This window comes from Phocoena phocoena, chromosome 15 (genome assembly GCF_963924675.1).
Source record: "Phocoena phocoena chromosome 15, mPhoPho1.1, whole genome shotgun sequence".
NCBI lineage: Eukaryota > Metazoa > Chordata > Mammalia > Artiodactyla > Phocoenidae > Phocoena > Phocoena phocoena.
Window position 1 is genome coordinate 4,053,841 of NC_089233.1, and position 27,607 is coordinate 4,081,447.

The 27,607-nt window shown below is 44.3% G+C and overlaps 1 protein-coding gene across 1 annotated transcript in view; it reads right to left on the bottom strand.

The window, feature by feature from the left end:
* RNF216 (ring finger protein 216) overlaps positions 1-27,607 on the bottom strand; it is a 170,356-nt gene that overhangs the window by 73,545 nt on the left and 69,204 nt on the right. The window contains exons 10-13 of the mRNA XM_065892156.1: positions 26,789-26,839; positions 25,141-25,278; positions 23,078-23,226; positions 22,488-22,566 (exon numbers count right to left, since the gene is read on the bottom strand). Coding sequence (XP_065748228.1) covers positions 22,488-22,566; positions 23,078-23,226; positions 25,141-25,278; positions 26,789-26,839 — 417 coding nt within the window. The remainder of the gene's footprint in view (positions 1-22,487; positions 22,567-23,077; positions 23,227-25,140; positions 25,279-26,788; positions 26,840-27,607) is intronic.

Below are 27,607 nucleotides of genomic sequence, written 5' to 3' on the forward strand. Positions count from 1 at the left end.
AAAGGAAGCAGCTGGAAGCAGCCTTGAATCATAGTTACTGAAAGCTGTATCTATTCCCACAGGGCTCTGACTTCTGTGCCAAGGTTTTCTCACTGGTAGCATATGTTCTGTGCGCTAGAGATGGGGCTCCTGCAGAAAGGCCAGCGAGAAGAAAGGCAGAGCTGCCAGAGTTCCAGCTCTTTCCACTGGCCACAAAATTGCATCACGTCACCTACAACCTGAGGCAAAGCACTCCTTTTGAGGGTGGTGAAGTCAGCCCTCACAGGGATCCAGGAGAAAGGTTTATGGGTTTGAAAATATACAAGCATGTTTTTAAAATCACATGTCTATCATTCTTTTCAAGTTCCCTAAAAACAAATAAAATAAAATCCTTTTGTTTTAAAAGTTCAGAGATGACTGGGTTGATGAAAATGGGTACAGTTATTTTTTAATTGGAAAAGTAGTACACGCACACAGTACTCCCCCTCTCCTGCCTTACCCTCAGAGTAAGCCTCCCCCAAAGCAATTCCCTGTAACCAATTTCTTACTTATCCTTCCACACAGATTTTATTCACATGTTGGCACCCATCTCCTCCTCCTCCCATGTGAGACCAGATATAAGCATACAATACCCACTGTTCTATACCTTGTTTTATTTTATTTAATTTTTTTACTTAATACATCTTGGTGATAGCTCCAGATTGGCACAACTGGACCCATGTCATTCTCTTTAATGCTATGGTGTACCGGTTCACAAGTCAAATCTGTTCTGTTGCCTCTCTTTGTAAATATAATCTTAACTGGATCACAGCCACATTCATTTGTTCACATATTGTCTACGGTTGCTTGCAAGCTACAAAGGCAAAGTTGAGCAGCTCTGACAGATTTATATGGTCCAAAAAGACTAAAATATTTACTATCTTGCCCTTTACAAAAAAAAGTTTGCCAACCCCTGGTGTATGCCATTGTATGAATGTCCATATGTAATCTGTTCCCTGTTGATGAACATTCAAGTGGAAAATGGGTATCCTTAAGAATAAAATTAAACTGTAAACATTGAGAGGCACTAAGGATGAGGAGGAAAGAGCAGGAACTAGCTGGAAGAAGCTGGCATGAAGAAGCAGGCGTAAAGAGGGAACTGCAGGGCAAGCTACAGCCTCCCAAAGTGTTACTTCCTTTTTTTAGAGGAAGTAAGAGGCAAACTGTAGGTCTTTGATAAAAGGAAATTCCCCTTTGCTGTATCAAAGCTACTCCCTGTGTTTGTGTTTTTCTAAGTTAGGCAAGGCTGCCTGAAGCATACTCTGACCAAATTAGGAAGCAAGCAGGCTGATGTCTCTAAGCTGGTCACCACATGGCCAGGACGCCCAGGCATGCATGCATACACAGAGTGATGGATGGGGAAGGAGAGACTCAATCCAAGAAAGAAATGCTATTTGCTTGAGAAATTAGCCTTATGAAAATTACACTTAATAAGAATTAGTAATTGTTCTTGAAGATGAAATTCACTTCCTGCTTCTGACAAAAAAACCAGGGCTTCCAAGGTTTCTACAAGGGTAGAATGTGTGAGGTGCACAGTGGAGATGAATTCTTCGGGGCATTTTTCTGTTTACTCCAAGGGCAGTGAAGATCTTGTGAAGCACCAAGGAAAAACATACCAATTAGCTCTCTGATAGATTAATAAGATATTCAGTTTTACACTACTGAGAAATAAAGAACTTAGAAAGGTCATACTAAAAAAGAATTGTATAAATTTCTATTTGAAGACTGACTACTCAACTGCTTTATCTGCTGGAAGGATAACGTTTTAAACTAGTCTTACACTTTCCAACAAGGTTGAGGTATGCGATACTGAATCAATCATTCACACTGAGCTTGTTTCTGCCATCTCTACTCAGTGATATTCTTTTTCAGGAATGACTTCTGAGTTAACTTTTGATTCTGAGCCAATGAGCTCAGAATCTACTCCGACCACCAGCACTATCTGGGTAATAAAATTTAACCTTGAAAATCCTTGCTTTCCTCCCAAATTTCCAGATCAGCAAGATTCTTGGACATGATTTTTATTCCCTTAGGAATGTGCTCAGTTCAGTTCCAGTATTCGCTTTGAAATCAGACATGCAGTTAGAGTTAAGGTAAGTTTAAATGACAAAGCAAATCTCAGTTCTTCTTTTTTTTTTTTTGCGGTACGCGGGCCTCTCACTGTTGTGGCCTCTCCCGTTGCGGAGCACAGGCTCCAGATGTGCAGGCTCAGCAGCCATGGCTCATGGGCCCAGCCGCTCCGCGGCATGTGGGATCTTCCCAGACCGGGGCATGAACCCGTGTCCCCTGCATCGGCAGGCGGACTCTCAACCACTGCGCCACCAGGGAAGCCCGCAGTTCTTCTTTATAGGAAAATCTTCAAGGGAGCCAGGCAAAAAGATGTGGGCACTGCTCTTGGCTCAATCTGAGAACCTGCTCTCTCCAGCGCAGCAGCTGCTCCCCACAGAGAAGGCAGAGGCCCAGAGCAGCAATCTGCACAGGTGGCCATGGACTGGCGTGGGGCTCCTGTTGAAACAGCGTTTTCTGTGCTGTAGCTCAATTTGTGTTGAGTTGGTATCCTGGTTCCTTTGCCAGGCTGCCTGAGGCAGGAAATTCGCAGCCCTTCTCTCCAAAGTGCTCTATATGTTGTCAAAATTGCTAAGTGTTTGCTTTCTACCTATTCCTTTACTGACTTTGCACATTTATTTACAATCACCTAAAGGACCCATGGATTTTACAGGTAACACTATAAAGAACAGCTATTTTTTTAAACCCTGGTTGAACCCATCAATTAAGAACTGTATTTCTATTAGTCAAGACTTCTGTGACTCACCTTTAACTGAGTCAAACTGTACACTAATGGACCACTGAGGACATACACAGGTTAGAGAGCTATCCCTGAACCCGAAGTTCATATATAACCAAAAGACGAAAGTGTGATAGTTTCCTCAAGCTGCGTGAACCTGGCACTTAACCCCTTTCTTCGTCTGCACAGTGAAGATGTATGGGCTATATGAGTCCCCTCTACTCCCTTTATAAATCCAGCACCTACAATTACAAATGGAGAGAACCAAATGCCAGTAACATAGAACCACCTGGGCAGGCTCAGTGCAGTTCCCCCTAACAAGGTTTGAACTACACACTTGTGTCCCAGTAGACGAGCGTGAGCTGTCGACGGTACCCAGGTAGATGGGAGGCCTTCCTTGCCCTGCTTTCTCCAACTGAGGCTGCTGCTCGGCAGCCTGGCCGAAGCAGCGATGTGGGCTCGGCGAACCTGCTGCTGTACCTACTGCGACGCGTCCCTCTCCCCAGCTTGTCTTCTGCTTTCTTACTGCAGTGCAGAAGGCACCACGGCTCTACACAAGCTTTGTTGCCCTTTTATGGTAGAAAAATGAATTGCCTGCCCAGCAGTGGAGCGGAGAGAGATGACAGAACGGAAAGTTGTCATTTGTTGTGGTTTTGGCAGCAAGAGAGTGTTCTCCCCTCAGCCACCCTTGGATGGACAGTGCACGCCAGGCATTCAGAGAGGGAAACGCAAAAGCCCAGCCAAACTGCTCCCCGATGCATTCTTCCTTTGCCTGGGCGGCAAAGGGATGTGTTTATTTATGAACGGTATCAAGCCTCATTCTTGTGAAAATGTACCTTTTACAAAACAAGCCATAAAAAGGCTGTTTGTTCTCTGCTGAAAGATTTAAGCAGAGGTGTCCCAGAAAACATGGTTCCAATCAGATCGCATCCAAGGAACAGACTTCACTTCCTTGCGTAATGAGGATGTAGGACTGGAGCTGGGCAGGGAGGTGACCTCACTCTGAAGGAGGGGCTGTGGCTTTTACTGCAGCCCAGCGCAACCTTGGTCCCTGCCTCCCATATGGCTCAGAGGGACAGGAGAGTAGCCACAAACCCCAGATAAATGCAACTCCTGGGAAAACACACCAATATCCAAGTCCCTGTGGTAATAAACAGCAGTTGGTACAAGGCCTTAAACGGTTTGCACTTCTGTCAGGAGGCCCACAGAAAAAAAGCAGGCCTCCCAGCAGCTGGGAAAGCGTGCTGTTAAAAGGAAAATTTAGCAAATCTCTGTATGCACATCGGAGTTAGGGAAATTAAGCCATCTGAGTGAGAAATTAAGCTTAATCCAACATGCTTTCAGCTGGAAAACAAGCCTTTTAAAATGTGTGGGGAAAAAACTTTGATGGTTACGTGGTTTCTTCCATGTTTAAAAAGCACCCAAGGACTAAAAAAGCCAAACATACTGGTACGGAACTGTACCCAAGCAGCAGCTATTAAAGGATGTGCCCAGTGTCTCATTTTTGGGCTCCCTCCACACTACACTCCCTACACCCACAGGGGCTGTGCTCCGGGACAGCCCCGCAGGAGGAAGGAGCCTCCTGGACACCCGTGCCCAGGCTGTGTCCACCACTGGCCCTGGGCTGGCGCCTCCACCATCGCTCCTGATGGCTGCTGCCCCTCCGCTGCAGCCCCCAATCAGCCCTCAGAAGACTGTGTTTCTTCAGGACAATCCAACCCCATCAAGGCCTTCTGGAGAAGAAAAAAAATCACAGCAAGTACCTGAGGCACTACATAAACGGGCTTTGGGACCGGAGGGTTTGTTAACCGAGGACCACGGGAGCACTGTGTGATCCTAGGTCTTGTGGCACCAGACCCGTTACGATAACTAAACTGACAAGACTTCCCAGCTCCCCTAACATTCTGTATCTCATTTCTCCCCAACTCCCACTCCTCTTTCATGGCTCTACAAGGTCCACCCTCCTTGCACTTTGATCACATTGTCCCAACATCAGGCCTGCAAATAGCTCCCTGGAGTGTCCAGAATCAGATCCACTGTCTTTACTCTGCTTTGCAAAGCCCTCTTCAATCTGGGCTCTATTTATCCTCCTAGTGCCATTTTCTCCTGCTCTGTCACACTTGTCTACTGGCTGACCACTCATGCAGTTTTGCTCGTGTCAGAGTACCAGTCCCCCATCTCCACCCGTTAAGTCCCAGTCAGGCCAAGACCCTGCTCTTTCAGGGAGTATTTCCTGACTGCTCTTCTGACTCCCTAGAGCAGTCACCATCACCATCTCACTATTTAACTGTCTTCACAGGAGTGGCCTCCCCTGCCGAGAACTTAGGTTAGGGCTGCGGCTGCCCCTTTTGCATTTCTTCAGGCACGGCCGCGCTCAATAAGTATCTGAATGACCAGATTCCAACCAAGCAGTGATGTCCCGCCTGTCTTGGCACAAGTCTAGGCTGAGGGAGCGGCTCACAAACATGTTCAGAGAAGAAGGAAGTAACATCGGGGAGGATAAGGGGCAAGACCCTCGTCAGCTGCTTCTGCATGATGGCTGGACAAAGCTTTTTAGGAAGGACTGAGTCCAGAGCTCTAGAGAGGGAAGGACTTGCACAGCAGGCAGAGCCATAGAATGAAGGGTTTAGGGGCAAGGGTGCCACCTGGAGAAAAGATCCAAGCCAGGAGAGATAAAGTTAGGTCAGAGTGGGCGCTGGCCTTGAGGGAGAAAAGAAGGGTTTTAAGGGAGGCAAGAGGGCCTTGGAAGAAAGAGGGCTGTGGTCACAGGACAGGGAGCTACAGAGATTTTTAGCAGCAAAATGTGACAGAAGAGGGGAGAGGAAGGCAAAAGGATAAGCCGCTGTCAAAGACAAGAGAAGAAAAAAATTGCGATCTGTTTCACTCTCTTTGGGCTAGAATCTGGATCAGCTTCTAGGGAGCTTTTGAAACTTAAAATGCTTTCCATATATATGCTTCTGATGGGAAATAAAACTGGAAAGTGCTTTTATGAGGCTTTAGGGATTTGATCTGAGAAATTCTCTTAGCCTACTTCTCTTTGAAAACCAAATGCCAATGCCAGTTTGAAAGCCCTCAGTATTCTAGAAATCAGAGACTCTGGACTGGAAGGACACTCGAAAGGTCATCTGGTCTCCCTCCCGGCCTCGAGGCTAGACCGCATGTTGCCAGTCATCCTAGAGGAAGGAGAATCTGTCCAGGGCTGTACGTGAGCCTCCGCGCAGGGCCCCAGGCTCCTGGAACCTGTTTCACTGGTTACATTATAGTCTAGCGATCCATCTTGGATTCCTGATGGGCAGCTGAAGTCTGTTTTCTCAGGGAAGTTGGAAAACATCAGGTCACCACCACTTGTACGGAAGAATCTTGTACCAATAGAGAAACTACACACATGCAGCCTTCCCTTCTCCAGGATGACTAGCCCTTTAATCTTCTCACAAATAGCTGCTGACATTTTCCTGTTATGTTACAGATTTTCTTCATCTCTTAAAAAAGTGACTACACCATGAAATAGAATATTTGAGTGAAGGGTCTTGCCAGTTTCCAAGAGTGAGGTGCCCTCAAAGTAGTAAAGCAAAGTAGGTCAGAGCATAGACATAGAAAAGTCAAACACATCTAGATTTCTGTTTTTTAAATTAACTTATTATGAAAAAATTTAAATATATGCAAAAGTAGGTAATATAATGAACCCCATGTACCTGTCACTCATGTTTAATAATTATCAGATCAGAGCCAATCCTGGCTTCTCTAAACCCTACCTGCTCTCCCGTCCTCCCTCTTCCAGTATAATTTCGAAGCAAATCCCAGACTACACATCATTTCATTTGTAAGCATTTCAGTTTGTATCTCCAAAAGACAAGGACTCTTAAAAAACCAACGATCACACCAAAATCACACCTAAAAACACACAAACAATGATAAGTAAGAAAACCTTGGATGTGATTCAGGGTTGTCACCCTGATGTTGTCACCTGCTAGCTGCGTGACTTTGAGTGGACAAGGAGTAGAAAGCCCCTAAAAGCCGGCAAGAGCGCTGCTGGCAGGTACTGTGACTTCCGCCGGGTGTAACTATGATGCTAAACTCCCACCTCAAGGAACTCCGACTAGATTGGCTCTGACTTTCTGGCAGAGCAGCACACTAGCTTTTGGTCGTGCTCCTCAAGCCAACCTCAGCGGACTGCACTTGGTTTCTCAGCACTGCTCTGAGTTACCAAGGTGATTCTGAGTCCATCTTCTCAAGAGACATTAGCATGTAATGCAGACGCAGAGCACAAAAGCTACCATTTGGCTTCAAGTGAGACAGCAAGGCTGACTCCTTAACCTGTTATACTGGAGATGAAGGGCAGTGGGTGCTGTAGGTCTGGGTGGTCGGTCCCACATGGAGCGGTACACTGTCCACAGACACACACACTCGTTTCTAACTGTGGCCTGGGAGAAGGTCATGTGGCCTTTGGGAACCACAGAGATGACAGAGGCCCTTCTCATTCTCTGTTTGTCTCCAAGTCAGGGAGGACACTGGGGAGTAAAAGACCATTTACCTTTCTCAGCTACCACACAGCAATCACAAAATGACCTCGAATTCAACAGTAAACACAAGAAATTCCATCCAGTGGCAGCTTTAGCCTAGGCTTCACTCTGATTTTACCTGAACATTCCTCTCTGCTACCGCTTCCCTTGCCTGCATTCCTCCTCCCTGACACAGACACCCAGGGGGATACAGGGTGTTTTTGAGCTTGTGTTATTACCATAGCAACAATTTTTCTTCTACCTGGAAGGCTGGAAGCCCTGCAGTGCTCTGTGCTGAGAATGCAAAGAGGGAACACTATTGCTTTGCTCTCCTACATACATGCACCACACACAGACACACACACATGCAGGCACACACAACACACACTCCTTCCTCAAGGACATCGCGATGAGGATCGCTAAAACAAATTAAGATGCTGACACCTAGTAACACAATTAGTGAAAGACAAAAAGGAGGCAAATGACTCTATAAAAATCTATTCTGTAGATTATCAATTCTTGAGGGATTTTTAATGTGAGATTTCTAAAGATTTTGAATCAAAATGCATCTCTCCTTTGATGAGGCCACAGGCACAGGAAAATGCATTATTTTAGCAAAACGTCTAAAGGCACTCAACAAGTAATATGTGGTTTCCAGAAAGAGAGGCACTCAAAGCTTCTGATCCCCGTACGGTTTGTGAACAGGGTTAGGCCGCTATGAGTCTGATAAGCAATGGCTAATGGTGGCCATAAAAACCATGAAAAAGGGTCAGAGTTCCTATTTTAATAAAGTGCCCATACAAACCTATTAACCCACAGAATCTTTTTCTTTAAGCACCACAGACAGTATATCTTAGTAGAGACCAAAACAACAGAAGACAGACAAGGAGGTGTGTCCGTTTGCTAAGAGGACAGCAAAAGGCGAGCAGCCCCAACCCCCAGGGCTGCCCGCTGCACTGCACGTGCGGGTGACGGTCAAGACTCCAAGGTCAGCACCCTGCCAGGAAGACAATTACCAACGAATCATGGAGACGAACCAACGCTTTTAAAAATATTCCCTTTGTGACTAATTCTGAGTTCTCCAGCAAAATGTACTACCAGTTTTGTTTCTGGGTCCTTCTTACACTCATCTCTTTGAATATCATTCCCTGAGATGCCAATCCTTCTAGATAGGGGTTAAAAAAAAATCAAGGAGAAACCTGAAAGGAGGGGACACAGCAGTGGTGCAGACCAAGCAACTGAGACATGGAGAGCAAACCCGCGAGCAGCCTGCTTCAAGACACGGCTCTCCCCAGGGCAGAACAGGGTTCTCTCTCAACTTGAACACTGCGGGCTGAACTGAGAGTGGTTATTTCTGACAGAACATATCGGTCAGCAAAAAATTTAGCTTCAAAAATCTATCCCCTTTCCATTGTGGCATGCTAGTAAGAAATGAAAATCTTTGAGTACGTGATTTGAAAAATTAAGGTAAGTGAGGAGTCCTCTTTTGGTCCCCTGATGGGACTTCACATCTGCCCACTTTAGGGGAACTCTGCTCTTGTGGTAAAAGATTTTACAAACCTGGGAGAGGTTCCTCCTTTCTAGGAATTCCTGTCCTCACCTGAGCCTGCACTGCACCTGTACACACTGTCGGCATCAGTCTCTGCCTTCCTTGTACAGACAGCGGCTGTTTACTGAGGAAGTGCTGGGCAGTGGGGTAAGCACTTCAGCTACATCACGGCATTTAACACCCCCCCCCCCCCCCCCGCCCAACCCCCCTGGTGTAGATTTACTGAGATAAAACTGACAAGCCATTTACTTTTCACAAAGGCTCCACGACATAGGTGTAACTGTTCTCCTTTTATAGATAAAGAAAATGTGGCTCAGGGAGATGACGTTTTTACCCTAGGTCACAAAGCCAAGAAGAGGAAGAGCTGGAATTAAAGCATGAGCAGGTTTAACAACAAAATCCCTGTCTTATCCACTATGCCAGACTGTCTCCTTAGCTGCTTTATAAGCAACAGCATGGATTTCTTTGATATTTACAGCCTCATGGCACCCAGCACAGGGCTGGACCCAGAGCAGTGCATCCATGAATATTTCTCACGTAACTGTATTCAAAAAGAACTCTCAAAACAGAGAACTTACTAATAAAGCCCAGCAAAAAAAGTACTTGTCCCAAGCAATGCTGCTGGATAAAGGCAAAGCCTCTTCATTCTACAGAGAACAGGAAGTTCTGTGATTTGTCTCCTAGAAGGTGGCAACATTTTAACCCTTTAAAGCAGCTTCATTAAGAAGCACCAGAATGTTCTCTGGGGGCAAGACAGAGCAATGCTCATTTCCTGAGGGTGAGGGAAGTCGGCAAAAACCCGAGGCCCAGGCTGCTGCTCTGCCCTCAGGCCCCAAGTCCATACTGACAGCTGTGTCTGGACCACCTTGGCTCTGAAATGCACTCCACCATCTGCTGAAAAGTCAGCAGTCAACCTCTGAGAGCTTCAAGGGGAGAAATCTGAGGGGCTGTGCCAGCCTCCAAGAGCAAGCAGGCAGAGCGGCACTGCTTGTGCCCGCTTACCAGTCCCCTAAGCTAGGAGATATCATGGGTTCAGTTCCAGACCGTGGCAAAAAGCAAATATGCTGTAAAGGGAGTCACATGAATTTTTTGATTTCTCAGTGCATATAAAAGTTACACTGACAGGGCTTCCCTGGTGGCGCAGTGGCTGAAAGTCCGCCTGCCGATGCAGGGGACACGGGTTTGTGCCCCATTCCGGAGAGATCCCACATGCCGCGGAGCAGCTGGGCCCGTGGGCCATGGCCGCTGAGCCTGCGCATCCGGAGCCTGTGCTCCTCAACGGGAGAGGCCACGACAGTGAGAGGCTCACGTACCCCACACACACACACACACACACACACAAAAAGTTATGCTGACACTATACTGTACCATGTACTATTAAGTGTACAATGGCATTATGTCTACAAAATGCATATACCTTAATTACAACTTTTTTTTTTTTTTGCGGTACGTGGGCCTCTCACCGTTGCGGCCTCTCTTGCTGCAGAGCAGAGGCTCTGGACGAACAGGCTCAGCGGCCATGGCTCACGGGCCCAGCCGCTCCGCGGCATGTGGGATCCTCCTGGACCGGGGCACGAACCCGTGTCCCCTGCATCGGCAGGCGGACTCTCAACCACTACGCCACCAGGGAAGCCCCTTAATTAAAAACTACTTTATTGGTGAAGAATGCTAACCATCACTTGAGCCTTCAGCGAGTCATAATCTTTTTGCAATAGTAACATCAAAGATCACTGATCACCATAACAAATAATAATGAAACAGTTTGAAACACTGCAAGAATTACCAAAATGTGCCACAGAGACACAAAGTGAGCAAATGCTGTTGGAAAAACAGCAGCAACAGACTTGCTCAATGCAGGGTAGACATAAACCTTCCATTTGTAAAAAAAAAAAAAAAAAGATGCAGTATCTGTGAAGTGCAATCAAATGAGGTATGCCTGTACAAAAATAAAAACTATTTCTGTACAGTTGAGGGGAAGCAAAAATAAATGTTTTATTCATACTGGCATTTCAGTTTAATGCATGCATATTTTTACCTTTCCCTATTTTGGGTGGATATCTATCTCCCTTTTAAGTAACGACTGCAAACAACAGCAGAGATGGTTTTTATTTGACTTTTATTAGGGAAGGCAGGGTGGGAAGAGGTAAGCAATATTTGCCTTTCTTTGCTTTTATTCTTCTTGGAAACACACAAACACACCCCCCAACTGGAAGACCTAGCTTCTCAAACACAATGTTTGATGTGTTAAGATGTCAAGTAAGGAAGTGTGTGTAGTTATCAACCAAAATCTTTCAAGGATTGAGAAGCCTATGATGAACAGACTCACTACGCTGTTTACTATGGAGAATTTTAAAAAGTGGAAAAAAAATATTAAGACAAAAACAGAGTTAAATCCTGAAACCTCGCTGCTACAGTGCCAGCTCTACTCAGTGCTTGTTGGGAGGACGGCTCACAGAGATGGCCTTTCGGATCCACTCTGGACTGTTTGGGGGCGGTAGGGAGGCCCCCCTTTGGGTTCTCAGCTCCACTATTTTACTTCAGTGTCCACTTCATAGGGTGGCCATGGGGACCTGCAGGAGCCTAAGGTCCTGCAAGGCACCCTTCCTGACACACCTGCACACCACTGCAGCCTGAGCTCTTAAGCTGTTCAGCCAGAGCCCTCGGGCTCGGAAGGGAGTGACTCACCTTGAGAGAAACAGGGGCAGCTGAAATGCCTGAGAAGGAATTCCCACACCACCCCACTTCTTTTCTGGACTTGCATTATGCAGCATGGACTTCCACGCCAGTAAAGGAGCCCTCATTTGGGGACTTAAAAATCCTTTTGTTACCCAGACATTTTGTTCTTCTCAGCGTTACTTCCTGAATAAAGGTCCTTCCTGATAATGAGAACAAGAGGCTCAAGCTTCATTCACATCTAGATAAGTGTAAAGGCTGAGCTCAGCACCCGAGTCAGCTGACCGGCTGGGCCTCAAATCACAGTGCTGCTAGTAAGTGCCAGCCGTCCACTGTCACAGCTGGAGCTGCCCTGGCACTGACAGCTGGTCTAGGCTCATTTACATTCTCTTCATGCAGCCATTGAGCTACTTCAGGCGGCTGCAGATGCCTGTTTTTAGCAACAAACTGGTTCACTGCAGATGTGAATTTTGGTTATATTTTACTGCTGCAGAGCCAATAACACTGAATGCTACCAAGGATAGGATGGTGCCTGGGAAGCATAAAAAAGATGAGTAGAGAAGAAAGCTGGCAGGTGGGAAAGATACATAAAAACAAATATAAGTGACACTGGGAAAAGATGAGCGGTTACAGAGTCACTTCACATTCTCCACTAAAAGACACCAAACTAGGCATTCTTCACAGCTACTCTGATTACAGTCTTACCACCCGATGGTCTCCCTAATAGCACTTGCTTCGTGAGTATTCTTAAAGCTCCGCCTTGTGGTCCTGGTTACCCTTCGGGAAAGCTCTACTTACATATCTCTGAGTTTATGGAGCAAAGTTATGGTTCTAGACAGTTAGAAAGAGACCCAACAGGGAAGCTTCTGACCCTAAAAGATATTCCAGAAGTATCACTTACAAATCTCTTTTTAATCTAGCACCCTGCAGTCCCACACCAAACCCATCCAATCCACTCCTAAAAGCAGCACATTGAAAGCAAACTGATGAATCCTTTATCAGAGAGCACACAGGACACCGAGGGCCTTGACAAAGGCATTTCATCATATCAATGTAACAAAGACTCTCCCCCCATTTCATCAAAGATACAGTGTCTTACTAACTCTTCAGGGATTTCAGGGGAATGATTCCAGGCATTCAAGTCCGTCTCCAGATAATGCATTAATATAAATGCCTCATCTCAGAGTGACAAGTTCCCGGAAATGTAACTGGAGTTTAGATTACTAGCAGTGACACTGCAATAAGGAAGCAGAAGCCCTTAGTCTCACAAGGGCCCAAATTAGCTTGTGGCTCATTTCTTGAAGATGAAGAATCCTCAAGGATTAACAGTTGGTTTAGCCATGTAGCTGAAGAGAAAGAATGTCATAAGGAGAATGTGTACAAGTGAAAAAGGTAAAAGCATATGTCCTAAAAACAATGACTCTTTGATGTTAAACTCTGAATGCAAAGAGTGGTTTGCTTTGGTACTAAACCTAAAAGAATTCTGTCAATTCTGCTTACAGGACAGTGTTTCGCAGACACACATGCTTTTGAAATGCCCAAGAGAAAACCTTTCTTCACGGAGTGTTAGTGCCACCCTGTGGCGAATCTTTCCATAGCTCCTAATAAGGATCAAACGTTTTACTTTTAAGTTCTCCCTTCTTTTCAAAGGACAGCTGGGAACTTCTCAGTAACCCTTAACTGGCTGTCACTGGCCTCAGGTCCCATGAGACAGTTTTCCCTTTATTTCCCTTTATTTCTTTTATTTCTTTATTTCCCTTTATTTCTGCAGCCAAACGCTGCAGATCTTACCCTAATGGTAGAAAGCAAGTCTAGAACATGAATGCTGTTGTCCGCAAGTGAGGGTCAGGTTCTGATGTATAACACTTTATGATGCATTCTCTTCACTGTAAAGCACTACTAAGGGACATAAAAAAATGTGCATCACTGGAAAGACTTATTTTGAACTTTGATAGCAGGACTCAACATTTTAAAGGTAATACTTTCCTTATAAACTCACCTATAAATTTGATGAGACTCTAATGCAAATGCTGCCAGCATCCTTAGGTGCCAGCATTCTCTAACTCCTGTGACCTAACTCCTAGAGGGCCTCACCCCAACCCCCAACCCCCCTGAGTTCCCTGCATTCTGCCCTCTGCCTTCCCCCAGGACTCCCGCCTTTCAATGCTTCTTATTCCTGACTCCAAAATCTTTCTGCAACCCATCTCTCTCCTGTGTTCCTGACCCTAGTCATGTCCCAAATAATCACTGAGCACCTGATATGTGCCAGGCACTGGGGAAAAGTACGCTTACTGAATACGAACACCTCCACCCTCAAAACTCAACATGTGCAAAACAGAGTTGATCTTCTCTCCTGGAACCTTTTTCTATTCTATTTCCAATTTTGTGTGAATAGCATCATCACCCACTTAGTGGCTCAAACCAGAAAAGTGAGTCATCTGGGCTTCTTTCTCCCCAACCCCACAGTCAAAAATCTCTTTCTAATCCTATCTCCCTACTATCTTTCCTTTTCTCCACCCCTATTGTCACTTGTGGTTCTCATGATCTGTACCAGTCAGAATGTGCTCGGTTATGCTGTTGGAACAAACTCAAATTTCAGTCGCTCAAAACAAACTTACTTCTACATGTCTATCTTGGCAGAAGGAAGAGAGACAGTGAACCATATGCTCTCTCTCTTTTTTAAATTGTGGTAAGAAACACGTAACACGAAATCTACCCTATTAATGCATTCTAAGTGTACCGTGCAGTACTGTTACCTGTGTGTGCACTGCTGTGAAGCAGAGGTCTAGAACTGCATCCTGTGTGACTGAAGTTCTATACCCGTTGCACAGCAACACCCCAGTTCTGCTCCCCTGGCAACCACAATTCTACTTTCCGCTTCTATGACTGACTACTTCAGATATGCCTCGTCAGTGGAATCGTACTGCATTTGCCTTTTTGTGACTGGCTTATCTCACTTAGTATAATGTCCTCAAGGTTCATCCATGTCGTAGAATCTCCTTTTTAAATACTGAATAATATTCCATTATATGGATGGACCATATTTTCTTTATCTACTGGATATTTAGGCTGCTTCCATATCTTGATTATAAATAATAATGCAATGAACGTGGTAGCACAAATACTTCTTCAAGATCCTACCTTCAATTCCTTTGGATAAAAATCCAGAAGTGGGATTGCTAGATTGTATAGCAGTTTTATTTTAAATTTTTTGAGGACATTTCATACCATTTTCAATAGCAGCTGTACCATTTTACGTTCCCACCAACATCCTGTAATGGTTTCAATTTCTCCATATCCTTGCTGACACTTGTTATTTTTTGCTTTTTTTTTTGGTAGTGGCCACCCTAATAGACATGAGATGATACCTCACTGTGGTTTTGATTTGCATTTCCCTGACGATTAGTTATATAGAGCACCTTTTCATATACTTGTTAGCCATTTGTATGTCTTCTTCACAGAAATGCCTAGTCAGGACCTTTGCCCATATTTGTTTTTTGTGTTGTTGCTGTTTGTTACTGAGTTGTAGAAATTCCTTATATATTATGGATATTAATGCCTTATGAGATAAATAGGTTGCAAATACTTTCTCCCATTCCAAAGGGCTGCCTTTTCACTCTGTTGATTGTTGCCTTTGCTGCCCAGAAGCTTTTTAGTTTGATGCATTCCTATTTGTCTATTTTTGTTTTTGTTGTCTGTGCTTTTAGTGTCAGATTCAGGAAATTACTGCCAAGACTAATGTTAGGAAAATTTCCCATGTTTTCTTTTAGGAATTTTATAAGTTTCAGGTCATTTAAGTCTTTAATCCATTTTGAGTTGATTTTTGTACATGGTATAAGATAATGTCTAATTTCATTTTTTTTACATGTGGTTATCCAGTTTTCCCAGCAACACTTGTTGAAGAGACTATCCTACTGTGTAGTCCTGGCACCCTTGGCTATATATGCATGGATTTATTTCTGGGCTCTCTATTCTGTTTCACCGGTCTCCATGCCTGTCTTTATGCCAGTAACATACTGTTTGGATCACTGTGGCTTTGCAACATGCTTTGAAGTGTGGAAGTGTGAGGCCTCCAGTTTTGTTGTTCCTCAAGGTTGTTCTGGCTACTGGGGTTCCATATGAATTTTAGGATTGTTTTCTGTTTCTGTAAAAAATGCCATTGGGATTTTCATAGTGAATGTACTGAATCTGTAGATAGCTTTGGATAGTATGACATTTTAATAACCAATCCATGCACATGGATGTCTTTCCACATACTTGTATCTCCTTTCATTTCCTTCAACAGTGTTTTGCGGTTTTCAGTGCATAAGTCTTTCTTTCACCTCCTTGGTTAAGTTTATTCCTAAGTACTTTATTCTTTTTGATTCTATTATAAATGGAACTGTTTTCTTAATTTCCTTTTTGGATTGTTTGTTGTTAACATATAAAAACTCAACTGATTTCTGTATGTTGATTTTGTATCTAGCAACCTTGCTGAATTTGTTAGTTCTAACAGGTTTTTTTTAAAAAAATAACATTTATTTTTGGCTGCGTTGGGTCTTCATTGTTGCGCAGGGCTTTTTCTAGTTGTGGTGAGCAGAGGCTACTCTTCGTTGCAGTGCGTGGGCTTCTCACTGCAGTGGCTTCTCCTGTTGCGGAGCACGGGCTCTAGGAGTGCGGGCTTCAGTAGTTCTGGCTCGTGGCTCTAGAGCACAGGCTCAGCAGTTGTGGCGCATGGGCTTAGTTGCTCCACGATTATGTGGGATCTTCCTGGACCAGGGATCGAACCCGTGACCCCTACACTGGCAGGAGGATTCTTAACCACCGTGCCACCAGGGAAGTCCCTTTTCCGATGTGAATGCCTTTTATTTCTTTTACTCGCTTATTGCTCCAGCTAGGACTTCCAGTACTAAGGTTGAACAGGAGTGGCAAAAGTGATCCTTGCCTTTTTCCTGATCTTAGTGGAGAAGTTTTAGTTTTTCACCAATGGCTGTAGGCTTTTCATACATGGCCTTTACTATGCTGAGGTAATTTCCTTCTACTCCTAGTTTGTTGAGTATTTTTTATTATGAAAGGGTGTTGAATTTTGTCAAATGATTTTTCTGCATCAACTGAGATGATATAATTATCCTTCCGTTAATGTGGTCTATCACACTGATTGATTTCTGTAGAACCATCCTTCATTCCAGGGATAAATCCCATTTGGTCATGGTGTATAATCCTTTTAATGTGCTGTTGAATTTGGTTTGCTACTATTTTATTGAGGAGTTTTGCATCTACATTTGTCAGGAACGTTGGCCTGTAGTTCTCCAGTGGTATCTCTGTCTGGCATTGGTAGTAGGGTGATGCTGGCCTTATAAAATGTATACTTGAGAGGAATGTATATTCTGCTCCTGTTGGGTGGAATGTTTTGTGTATCTGTTAGGTCCATTTGGTTTATAGTGTTGCTCAAGTCCTTTGTTTCCTTACTGATTTTTTTTTTTTTTAAAAAGAAGATGTTGGGGGTAGGAGTTTATTAATTAATTAATTTATTTTTGCGGTGTTGTGTCTTCGTTTCTGCGCGAGGGCTTTCTCTAGTTGTGGCAAGAGGGGTCCACTCTTCATCACGGTGCGCGGGCCTCTCACTATGGCGGCCTCTGTTGTTGCAGAGCACAGGCTCCAGATGTGCAGGCTCAGTAGTTGTGCCTCATGGGCCTGGATGCTCCACGCTATGTGGGATCCTCCCAGATCAGGGCTCGAACCCGTGTCCCCTGCATTAGCAGGCAGATTCTCAACCACTGCGCCACCAGGGAAGCCCCCTTACTGATTCTTTGTCTGCTTGTTCTATCTATGATTGAAAAATGGAGTAGTGAAATCTACAACTATTAGTTGTAGATTAGTGTAGATTCACTATTAGTGAATTGCCTATTTCTCCCTTCAGATATGTCAATGTTTGTTTCTTATGTTTGGGTGCTCTGACGATGGATGCATATATATTTATCCCTGTTATATCTTCCTGGTTAATTGATCCTTTCACCATTATATAATGTCCTTCCCTCTTATGACAGTTCTGCCTTACAGACTATTTTGTATGACATAAGAATGGCCACCCTGGCCCTCTTTCGGTTATCATTTGCATGAAATATCTTTTTCCATGCTTTTGTTTCCAATGTGTGCCATTAAATTTTTTTTAAAATACAATTTAATTAATTAATTTTTGGCTGTGTTGGGTCCTTGCTCGCGGGTGGGCCCTCCCCAGCTGCGTAAGCGGGGGCCTCTCCCCATCACGGTGCATGTGCCTCTCACCGCAGTGGGCTCTCTGCTGCGGAGCATGTGGTCCAGGTGAGTTGGCCCCAGCAGCCATGGCACGTGGGCTCAGTAGCCGTGGCTTGCAGGTTCCACAGCGCAAGCTCAGCAGCCATGGCGCACAGGCCCAGCTGCTCTGTGGCATGTGGGGTCTTCCTGGACGAGGGATTGAACCCACGTCACCTGCATTGGCTGGCGGACCCTCAACCACTGTGCCACAAGGGAAGTCCGCCATTAAATTTCAAGTGAGTCTTTGGGAGACAGTATATAGTTGGATTAAAAAGTAAAAAATCCAGGGCTTCCCTGTGGCACAGTGGTTAGGAATCTGCCTGCCAGTGTAGGCGACACAGGTTTGAGCTCTGGTCCAGGGAGATCTCACATGCCACGGAGCAACTAAGTCCATGTGCCACAACTACTGAAGAACGTGTGCCTAGAGCCCGTGCTCCGCAACGAGAAGCCACCACAATGAGAAGCCAGCGCACCACAATGAAGAGCAGCCCCCGCTCGCTGCAACTAGAGAAAGCCAGCACGCAGCAATGAAGACCCAACGCAGCCAAAAAAAAAAAAAAAAAAAAATCCACTCAGTCACTCTGTGTCTTTTGGTTGGAAATTTTAATCCATTTACATTTAAAGTAATTAATGACAGGGAAGAACTTACTACTGTAATTTTGTTGTTCTATGTCTTGTTGCTTTTTGGTCTCTTTTCCTCTTTTGCTGTCTTCCTTTGTGTTTCATTGAATTTCTCGTAGTGACATGCTTTGATTCTTTCTTCTGTGTATATTTATAATAATCTATTTTCAGCTGATAACAACTGTGATCACATACAAAAACTCTACTCTTACCTCCCTTCCATTTCATGCTGTTAATGTTACAAATTATGTCTTTTTATATTGTGTATCCATAAACATATTTTATATATTTTCCATACTTTTGTCTTTTAAGTTCTATACCAGAGTTAAAAGTGATTATATACACACGTTACAGTATTCTGTTTGTCTACATATCCACCTTTACCAGTGAGCTGTATACTTTCATGTGCTTTTGTGTTTCTATCTAGCATCCTTTCATTTCAACTCAAATGACTTCCTTTAGCATTTCTTGTAGGGCAGGCCTAGTGGTGATGAACCCCCTAAGCTTTTGTTTATCTGGGAAGGTCTTAATTCCTCCCTCACTTAGTTATGCCAGATACAGTAGTCTTGATGGGCAGGGTTTCTTCTTTTACTTTTTTTACCACTATGAATATATCATCTTACTCTCTTCTGTCCTGTAAGGTTTCTGCTGAGATATGCTCTGAGAATCTCTTTTTTACAATAAATTTATTTATTTTATTTATTTATTTTTGGCTGCATTGGGTCTGCGCACAGGCTTTCTCTAGTTGCAGCGAGCGGGGGCTACTCTTTGTTGCAGTACGTGGGCTCTTCTTGTTGCGGAGCACGGGCTCTAGGCACGCGGGCTTCAGTAGTTGTGGCTTGCAGGTTCTAGAGCACAGGCTTAGTAGCTGTGGCGCATGGGCTTAGTTGCTCCGCGGCATGTGGGATCTTCCCAGATCAGGGCTCGAACCCATGTCTCCTGCGTTGGCAGGCAGGTTCTTAACCATTGCGCCACCAGGGAAGCCCTCCTCTGAGAATCTTATGGGAGACTCACTGTACGTGACAAGTTGCTTTTCCCTTGCTGTTTAAAAAATTCTCTTTGTCTCTGACTTTTGACCATTTGATTATAAAATGTCTGGGTCCATCCTAATTGAGCATCTCATGATGATTATTTGGATTCTTTGTCAGGTAATTCACATACCTCCATTTCTTTAGGGACAGTTTCTGAATATTTATTTTGTTCCTTTGCTTAGACCATGGTTCTTCTTGTGCCTTGTTACTTTGTCAGGATCTATACATTTGAAAAACAGCCATCTCTCCCAGTCTTTAGACTGGCCCTGTACGGGGAAAAACCTTTACCAATCAGTCGGGCTATAAATTATGGAGGATTCTCAAACCTCTTCTGTGGATGCACCTTCTCTGGACCTATGTGTGTAATTCCCAATTCAGAGAGGTTTTGCTGGCTTTTTTTTTTTTTCAGGAGCTTGTAATCTCTTGCTCGCTCTGGTGTCCATCTACAGTACTGCAGGTTCTCTGGAGGGGCTGTAAGATGCCCAGCTCTTTTTTGTTCTCAGTAGACCTTAGGCATCTAGCGTATGGTGGGTCTCATCAGTGCTCTGAGTTGGGCAAGAGAGAAACCAGTCCCTTGAAGAGCTCCCCCCTCCCCCTCAAAAGCTAGAACATTGGGTGTATGTCCCACTCTTCCTTTCTCCTGGAGGGAAAAGCCACAGAGACATAATGGCCTCTGTCTGCTATACTGTGGGTCCTTTGTAGCAGCAGCAAGCCTCTCAGCTCTTTTTTCCTCAGAAGCTTCCAGGTATCTAGAGTATGCAGGGTCCTGTCAGTGCTGAGTCAAGTGAGACAGAAACCAGCCCCTTGGGCAGTACCCCAAAAAGCTGGGACACTGGAGGACGCACACTCCAACTCTTCCCCTCCCTAACCAGAAGCTGGGAATTGGGGGTTTTCTTCTGCTCTTTCTACACTAAGCCAAGGAAAGGGGCAAAGGTGAGTGAGCGTATGCTAGTCCAAACCACTGCCTTTGTTTTTGAGGATCTGAAACCTGGTGCTCCCTCCTGTCGGTGCTTAGATTCAGGAAAGACATAAGCCAGGCCCTTGGGTAAGCCCTCTGAGAAGTCTGAATGTTAGATGTATGTTCTAGTCTGCTCTTTGCCTCCCCAAGGAGAAGCAAGGAGTTAGGTGTTTCCTCCCATGTGTGCTATGTGTGCTGGGGGACAGGCTCTGGGGAGTGAGCTCCACTAATTTTCCTACAGGTCTCAATGCAGCTAACTGCCCTGTATGGAATGCAGGAGCCTTGTAACTGGTTTCTAGATTTCTCACAAAGGAAACTGGTCCATGTATTGATGAATCAGTGTTTCTGTGGGGGAAGGAGAATTTGGGGCTACTTATTCCACCACCTTGCTGACATCACCCCTAAGCATTTATTTTACCACTGTTTTTGCAAGTGACCTCTCACCCATTTCATTGGCCAAAAGAAGCTACACGGCCCCCTCCAAGTTCAGCAGGGCAAGTATATTCCTCCCACAGAGAGGAAGCAGAATATCTGGGTTTTCTGCCTAGCATCTTAAGAGCCTCTAGGAGGCTTTTACTGATATCCCAGGCTGGATATCCTCAAAATACTCACAGGATGCTGTTTTAGACTCATAAGTACCCTGATACATTCCTGTAACTGTCTCTGGCATTCCAAATCATATATGAGCACTTTCATTGGCAAGGTCTAATTTGGAATCATACCAGGAAATATAATTCCTAGCTCAAACTAGCAATTCCTGGAGACTCCAGAGGGGGGTGACAGTGATGTGCATCCCTCACCTTGATTACTCAACAGCCAAACAGATCTCCCTGCTTTTTCACTCCCCCATCCTCCTGCCTCAGAATGGTGCTGAAGGCCTGCATGGCTCTGGCCCTTCCCAGCTCGTAAGCCTTTCTCTTCACACTCCCAGTACGTCAGTGTCCAGGATACTACTGCTCCTTGGACCTACAACATTCCACATCTTCACTTTCACTTTACTCCCACCCTTTTCTTCCCTTGGCTACCTCCCTTGCTCTCTGTATCTTAGTTCAGGCACTGCCTTCCCAGGCATTCTAGAGCTGAACACACTGGAAGCACACAGGACAGTCAGTGAGTCTGCTTTCTTAGTTCCAAGATTCCAGAGACTACTGAAACATCTGTTATAGCAACAGCCTGGGGTGGGGACAAATTACTAATGGATACATCAATTGTAAGAAAATAGCCAGATTTTACACAGAAATGTTAATGTTGAAAACAAAACAGGTAAGGTTTTAGTCTATCAGTGTAGTTCCTTTTCCAATATCTACTTTCTTCGCTCCCCAAAAGGTGGAGGTATTATAATATTCAACTCTGATCATTCTATTTTAGGAAAATGGCTTAAAACATACTTGTCTATGTGGATGCCAATATTATATTCCTTAAAAACTCTTAAGTGGCTTATAAATGGTTGACAAATTTCAAGACATTCTTAGTTCATGGCATAGGAGTCTGAAGGGAAGAAAGATTTTCAGCAGCAAGGCGACTAGACAGCTTTGGTCTCACCTGACACAGTCAGTCCTTATGTGAACAGCTGAGTGAATCATCTACCGCATGTGACAGAGATGCCACCATGACACCCAATTCTTTAATCAAAGAAACATCACTTGGACTTTTCAAGTGGCAAGAAGTGTGTGCAAGCTCATGTGCACACACAGAAGAAGTATCTGAGCACAAGAGGGTGGTGAGGAGCAAGCACGAGAAACACCGGCACAACAAGAGAGTGGTGAGGAGCAAGCACGAGAAACACCGGCACAGTGGAGTAAACAGAGCCCTTCACACCTTACACGGCAGCATATGCCCTTCAGGCAGACGGCGTGAAACAGGGATCCAGAGCTATGTGATTAAAATTCTGTAAGTGGCCCCCATCTCTGCAACAAAGTCAACCGCCACTCACAAAGAACCAATCTTCACTTGCTTTCATGAAAAGGAGAGCACTCAAATCCTCCTCATGGGTCAGCATGCAGACACCCAGCACACAGCTGTGCCACAGAGGCAGTCCATAATACAAATATGAATCTAGAAAAAATATTTGCCTCCCTACCTTTCGGCAGCGAGGATTGGGACAACTGAACCTCTTCACATCACTGTCCAACAGAGCAGGAAAGCTGCAGGAGGGGCACCTAGAATCAAAACAGCAGAAGGAATATTATTCAGAATATTAAAGCCTGATTTGTTCCATGTGATTATTCATACTGAGATGGAGTTTTCAGCTGGACAGCCACACCTCCTTTCACTCCTTAACTTTTCATTAAAACATGGACTGAGGCTCTGCTTTGTGCTGGCTCTCACCAGGAAACGCAGGTGCCATTCTGGGTTCTGCCTCAGTGCAAACCACTCAATATTTAACATACGTCTCTGAGAACTCCTTACACATGTTATCTTTCCTCTAACCAACGCACAAGGACTGTACCTATAAGCCAGATGATTAAGAAGTGCCAAGGAATGTAGGTAAAAATACGAACTGCAAATTTTTCTATGAATACAATTATTCTCTTTTTTTAAAAGCAAGAAATGCCAGAAAACCTGGAGACAGAGCTCTGTTACAGAATTTTCATCACCAATGAAAGGGCCCAGGCAGTCTTCCTAACAGGGAATGAGTTGACAAGTGACACGCTGACTCTGAGGACTCACCTGACGAGCTCATCAGCGTAGGCTGCAGCAACTTCTTCTTCTGCTTTTCGCTCATAGTATTTATACAGGATGGTCTGGGGAAGCACCTTCTCCAGTTCACTGGCTGGGAATGAACACGTGCAGCTGCCTTCCATGCAGCTGAGCTCTGACTAGAATGATACGGTCAGGAGGCAAAAGGAAAAAAAAAATTTAACCAAGTTTTCAGAGAAACAAAAAAACCTCAGTGGTTAAATGCATCTTTCAATGGGAAGCAAATAAATCATGGTTTGGAACACAGACTCTGAGATGGTAAAGGTCCCCTCTTCTCTGAGAAACCACACTCAAAACAAGAAAACCATGAAACAAAAACACAAAGTCCATCTTTGATTCTACCAGAGGACGTCTATCAGCCTAAACCACAATATATGAAGATGGGAAGTAGATGAGGAAAGATAAATCACTTAGCAGATTAGAGGAGGAAAGTCACAGCTCAGTGTCTGAAAAGCAGATACTCATGAAAAGCAAGTTGATTCCCTCTACACTCTGTGGAAAAGCTGGAGTTCCGAACCTCTTGGAAGGCAGAGATGAGTGGTAGGAGGGAAGGGGATTGTCAAAATGCTATTGCACACTTAATAGGCTAAAGTATAGTGTAAACATAACTTTTCCATGCACTGGGAAATCAAAGAGTTGTGTGACTCTTTTTATTGTGATATTTGTTTTACTGCAGTGGCCTGGAACCGAACTTACAATATCTTTAAACTATGCCTATATTCTGCTAATCACAACTACTCTGCTCAATAACTGCTACACAAGGGACTTCCCTGGTGGCACACTGGTTAAGAATCCGCCTGCCAATGCAGGGAACACGGGTTTGAGCCCTGGTCTGGGAAGATCCCACATGCCGCGGAACAACTAAGCCCGTGCGCCACAACTACTGAGCCAGTGCACTAGAGCCTGTGAGCCACAACTACTGAGCCCACGTGCCACAACTACTGAAGCCCGCACACCTACAGCCCGTTCTCTGCAACAAGAGAAGCCACCACAATGAGAAGCCCGCGCACTGCAACGAAGAGTAGCTCCCACTCGCTGCAACTAGAGAAAGCCCACCACAGCAACAAAGACCCAATGCAGCCAAAAATAAATAAATACATTTATAAACAAACAAAAAAAAAAAACCCCTGCTACTCAGTCCTTGACTGAATTACAACTGATTTTAGAATAATTGATGTCAAGTGGTTTGATTATTGGTGGGGCATTTATGAAAAGCAATTTTGGTTTTTAAGTGTTCATTAAGACAAAAAACTCCTTTCCATATTGTATGTTGGTGTCAAGAGAAACTGACTTTGGACAGAGAAATATAATCTTGTATAAAATATTATTCATTTTATGGGTCTTCCCTGGTGGCACAATGGTTGAGAGTCCGCCTGCCAATGCAGGGGACATGGGTTCGAGCCCTGGTCTGGGAGGATCCCACATGCCACGGAGCAACTGGGCCTGTGAGCCACAACTACTGAGCCTGCACGTCTGGAGCCTGTGCTCCGCAATGAGAGGCCGCGACAGTGAGAGGACCGCGTACCGTGATGAGGAGTGGCCCCCGCTCACCGCAACTGGAGAAAGCCCCCGCACAGAAATGAAGACCCAACACAACCAAAAATAATAAACAAATTAATTAAAAATATTATTCATTTTAATACAACTATATAAAATGTTTTTAAAATTTTGTTAAAAAAATACTAATTTGCAGCCTCATATGTTCAAACAGCCTGCAAGATTCTCTTTTTGAGTTCATCCTTCATTTTAATTTCAAACAGAAGATAACTGAATAAGTTGGTGCTCCAGTGAGCTGGGCATTAGAGCATGGAAGAATTAAACCATTCCCTGAAAAAAAATCTGCTGTGCTTCAAACCAACATAATCACACAAATCAAAGGCTGTCTAGGAATCACACACATTAGCATGTCTTAGCAGAGTTCCACATCACCTCAGAAAAGGCACTTCCATGAGGCATTTACACTTGTCTATAAATGTGGTGTCCTCAAACTCTGTGAATATTTCCTATGTATGGACACACTGTACGGTTCTTACCTTTCCAGATCCAAAGACTGCCTCTTGGGCATATCTGATGAGACATTCTTTGCAGAACAAGTGAGCATCTGCACACTGCGTCAGTTCCTCAAATGGAAATTCTCCGTAGCAGCAGCGGCACTCAATCAACTGGCCATCCTGCAAGCCACCAGAAACACACATGAAATTCCCTACACTCAAGTAGAGGGGGCAGCCATGTTTCATATTCCCCCACCTCCAAGTACATTCTGAGGTGAAAAGCAATCCCTAGAAGCCATAAAAAAATGATGAGCTGTTTTCTTTTCTTTTTTTTTTTTTTTTGCGGTACGTGGGCCTCTCACTGCTGTGGCCTCTCCCGTGGCTCCGGACGTGCAGGCTCAGCGGCCATGGCTCACGGGCCCAGCCGCGGATCTTCCCACACCGGGGCAGGAACCCGTGTCCCCCGCATCGGCAGGCAGACTCTCAACCACTGCGCCACCAGGGAAGCCCGAGCTGTTTCTGCTGTATAAATCTAGCTTAAGATGCTAGTACAAATATTAATACGTAGCTAAAGACAATGAGATTTTCATGTTTTCTGGGGGTATTCTTTGGTATCATCTTTTGTATAAAGTTACCATATTCATGAATTTCATGGTACCAGCAGAACCTTAACATCTATAATCAGATGTTAACATAACAGTCAGGGACAAGCGGCATGAGGGATATTATTTTAAAAGTTCTGGGCTTCCCTGGTGGCGCAGTGGTTAAGAATCCGCCTGCTAATGCAGGGGACACGGGTTCGAGCTCTGGTCCGGGAAGATCCCACATGCCGCGGAGCAACTAAGCCCGTGGGCCACAACTACTGAGCCCACGTGCCACAACTACTGAGCCTGCGCTCTGAGCCCGTGAGCCACAATTACTGAGCCCGTGCACCACAACTACTGAAGCCCGCACGCCTAGAGCCTGTGCTTTGCAACAAGAGAAGCCACCACGATGAGAAGCTCATGCACTGCAACGAAGAGCAGCCCCCGCTCGCTACAAGTAGAGAAAGCCTGCACGCAGCAACAAAGACCCAACGCAGCCAAAAATAAATAAATAAAATAAATTTTTTAAAAAATGTTGGATTTTACTCCTTATTTTAAGACAAGAGTGCGATGGGGTCACGACTCAGCACAAGCTTTATCTTAAGTGACTACTGAAGCTATATAAAGCAGCATCTCAAGTACTGCGAGTACCAGAAAACTTACGCTTTTTATTAAGGGCAGTGACTGATCCAGTCACTAGTCCATTTCTACCATGTTAGAAAAGGCCACTACATGAGGATGGCTGACATCATACAAAAGCCATCTGGTCCTGAGGTTAGACACATCTCTTCCTTCTAACCCTATAAGTGATACGTGAATTCTAAATTTTGCTCTAAGAGTCTATCCAATGGATTCCAGGCAATGTTTTTTCAGAGGCACGACTCTAACAATATTATCTTCCCTCCAAATCTGATCCAATTTGGAAGCAAGAGTGACTATAATGGTTTAAGTACCTGACTGTAACTTAGCTGAAGCTCAAACTCAGCAGATCAACAGCTAAGGTTATACGGGAACCAATTTGTCATCAAAATGCTCAGGAAATGTGAGAAGAGAAAACAGCTAATGAAAATACCCAGAATAAATTGATTAGGTGAGATTTTAACTACCTTTTGATACTGTTCTTCATTCATCTGCAGGGCAAGCAAAAAGTCTTCATGCTGAGGAACAAAAAACCATACACGCGGATGCAAATTTAGTCAAGATGCCACAAACCATTTAGCATTTACTTTCATAAACATAAAAAAACCCTATTATTAATAGTCATCTCTTCAGTTACATAGTTTAGTAGTTTAAAAAGTTACCTGAGAGTAAATTTAAAATGCATCAGAATACTACACATGAAAAAGGAAACCATGTAAGTACTAAAATATATGGGGAAACTTCCTTAAATCTGACTCAAAATATAGAAGGAATAAAAGACTGACATAAAACATTTATGAAGAGTACAGAATAGCATAAGCAAACAAAAAAAACTGAGTGGGTAAAAACCAAGCTTGACAACATACTCTGTTGGTGAGGTTAGTGGGAAACAGGCACTCTTGTACATTACTGGTGGGAATGCAAAACAGTACAACCACCATGGAGGGGAATTTGGCACCATATAACAGTTACGTAAGTATTTACACTCCAATTCATCAATCGCACTTGTAGGAATCTATTCCAAAGTTACCCTGGGGCAGAAATATGAAATGATGTATGCACAAAGTTATTTATCATGGCACTATTTATAATAGCAAAAAACTGGAAACAACTCTGAATGTCCCTCAGTAGGCGAATAACTGAATCAACTCTGGTACTGCAGACAATGGGACACTAGGCAGTTTTAAAAAGAAAAGAGAAAAATCTCCATGGATTGCTGTGGAGTCATTGCCAAGAAGCACAGTTAAGTGAAAAAGGCAAGAGTAGAACAGTGTGTACCTTTTAAT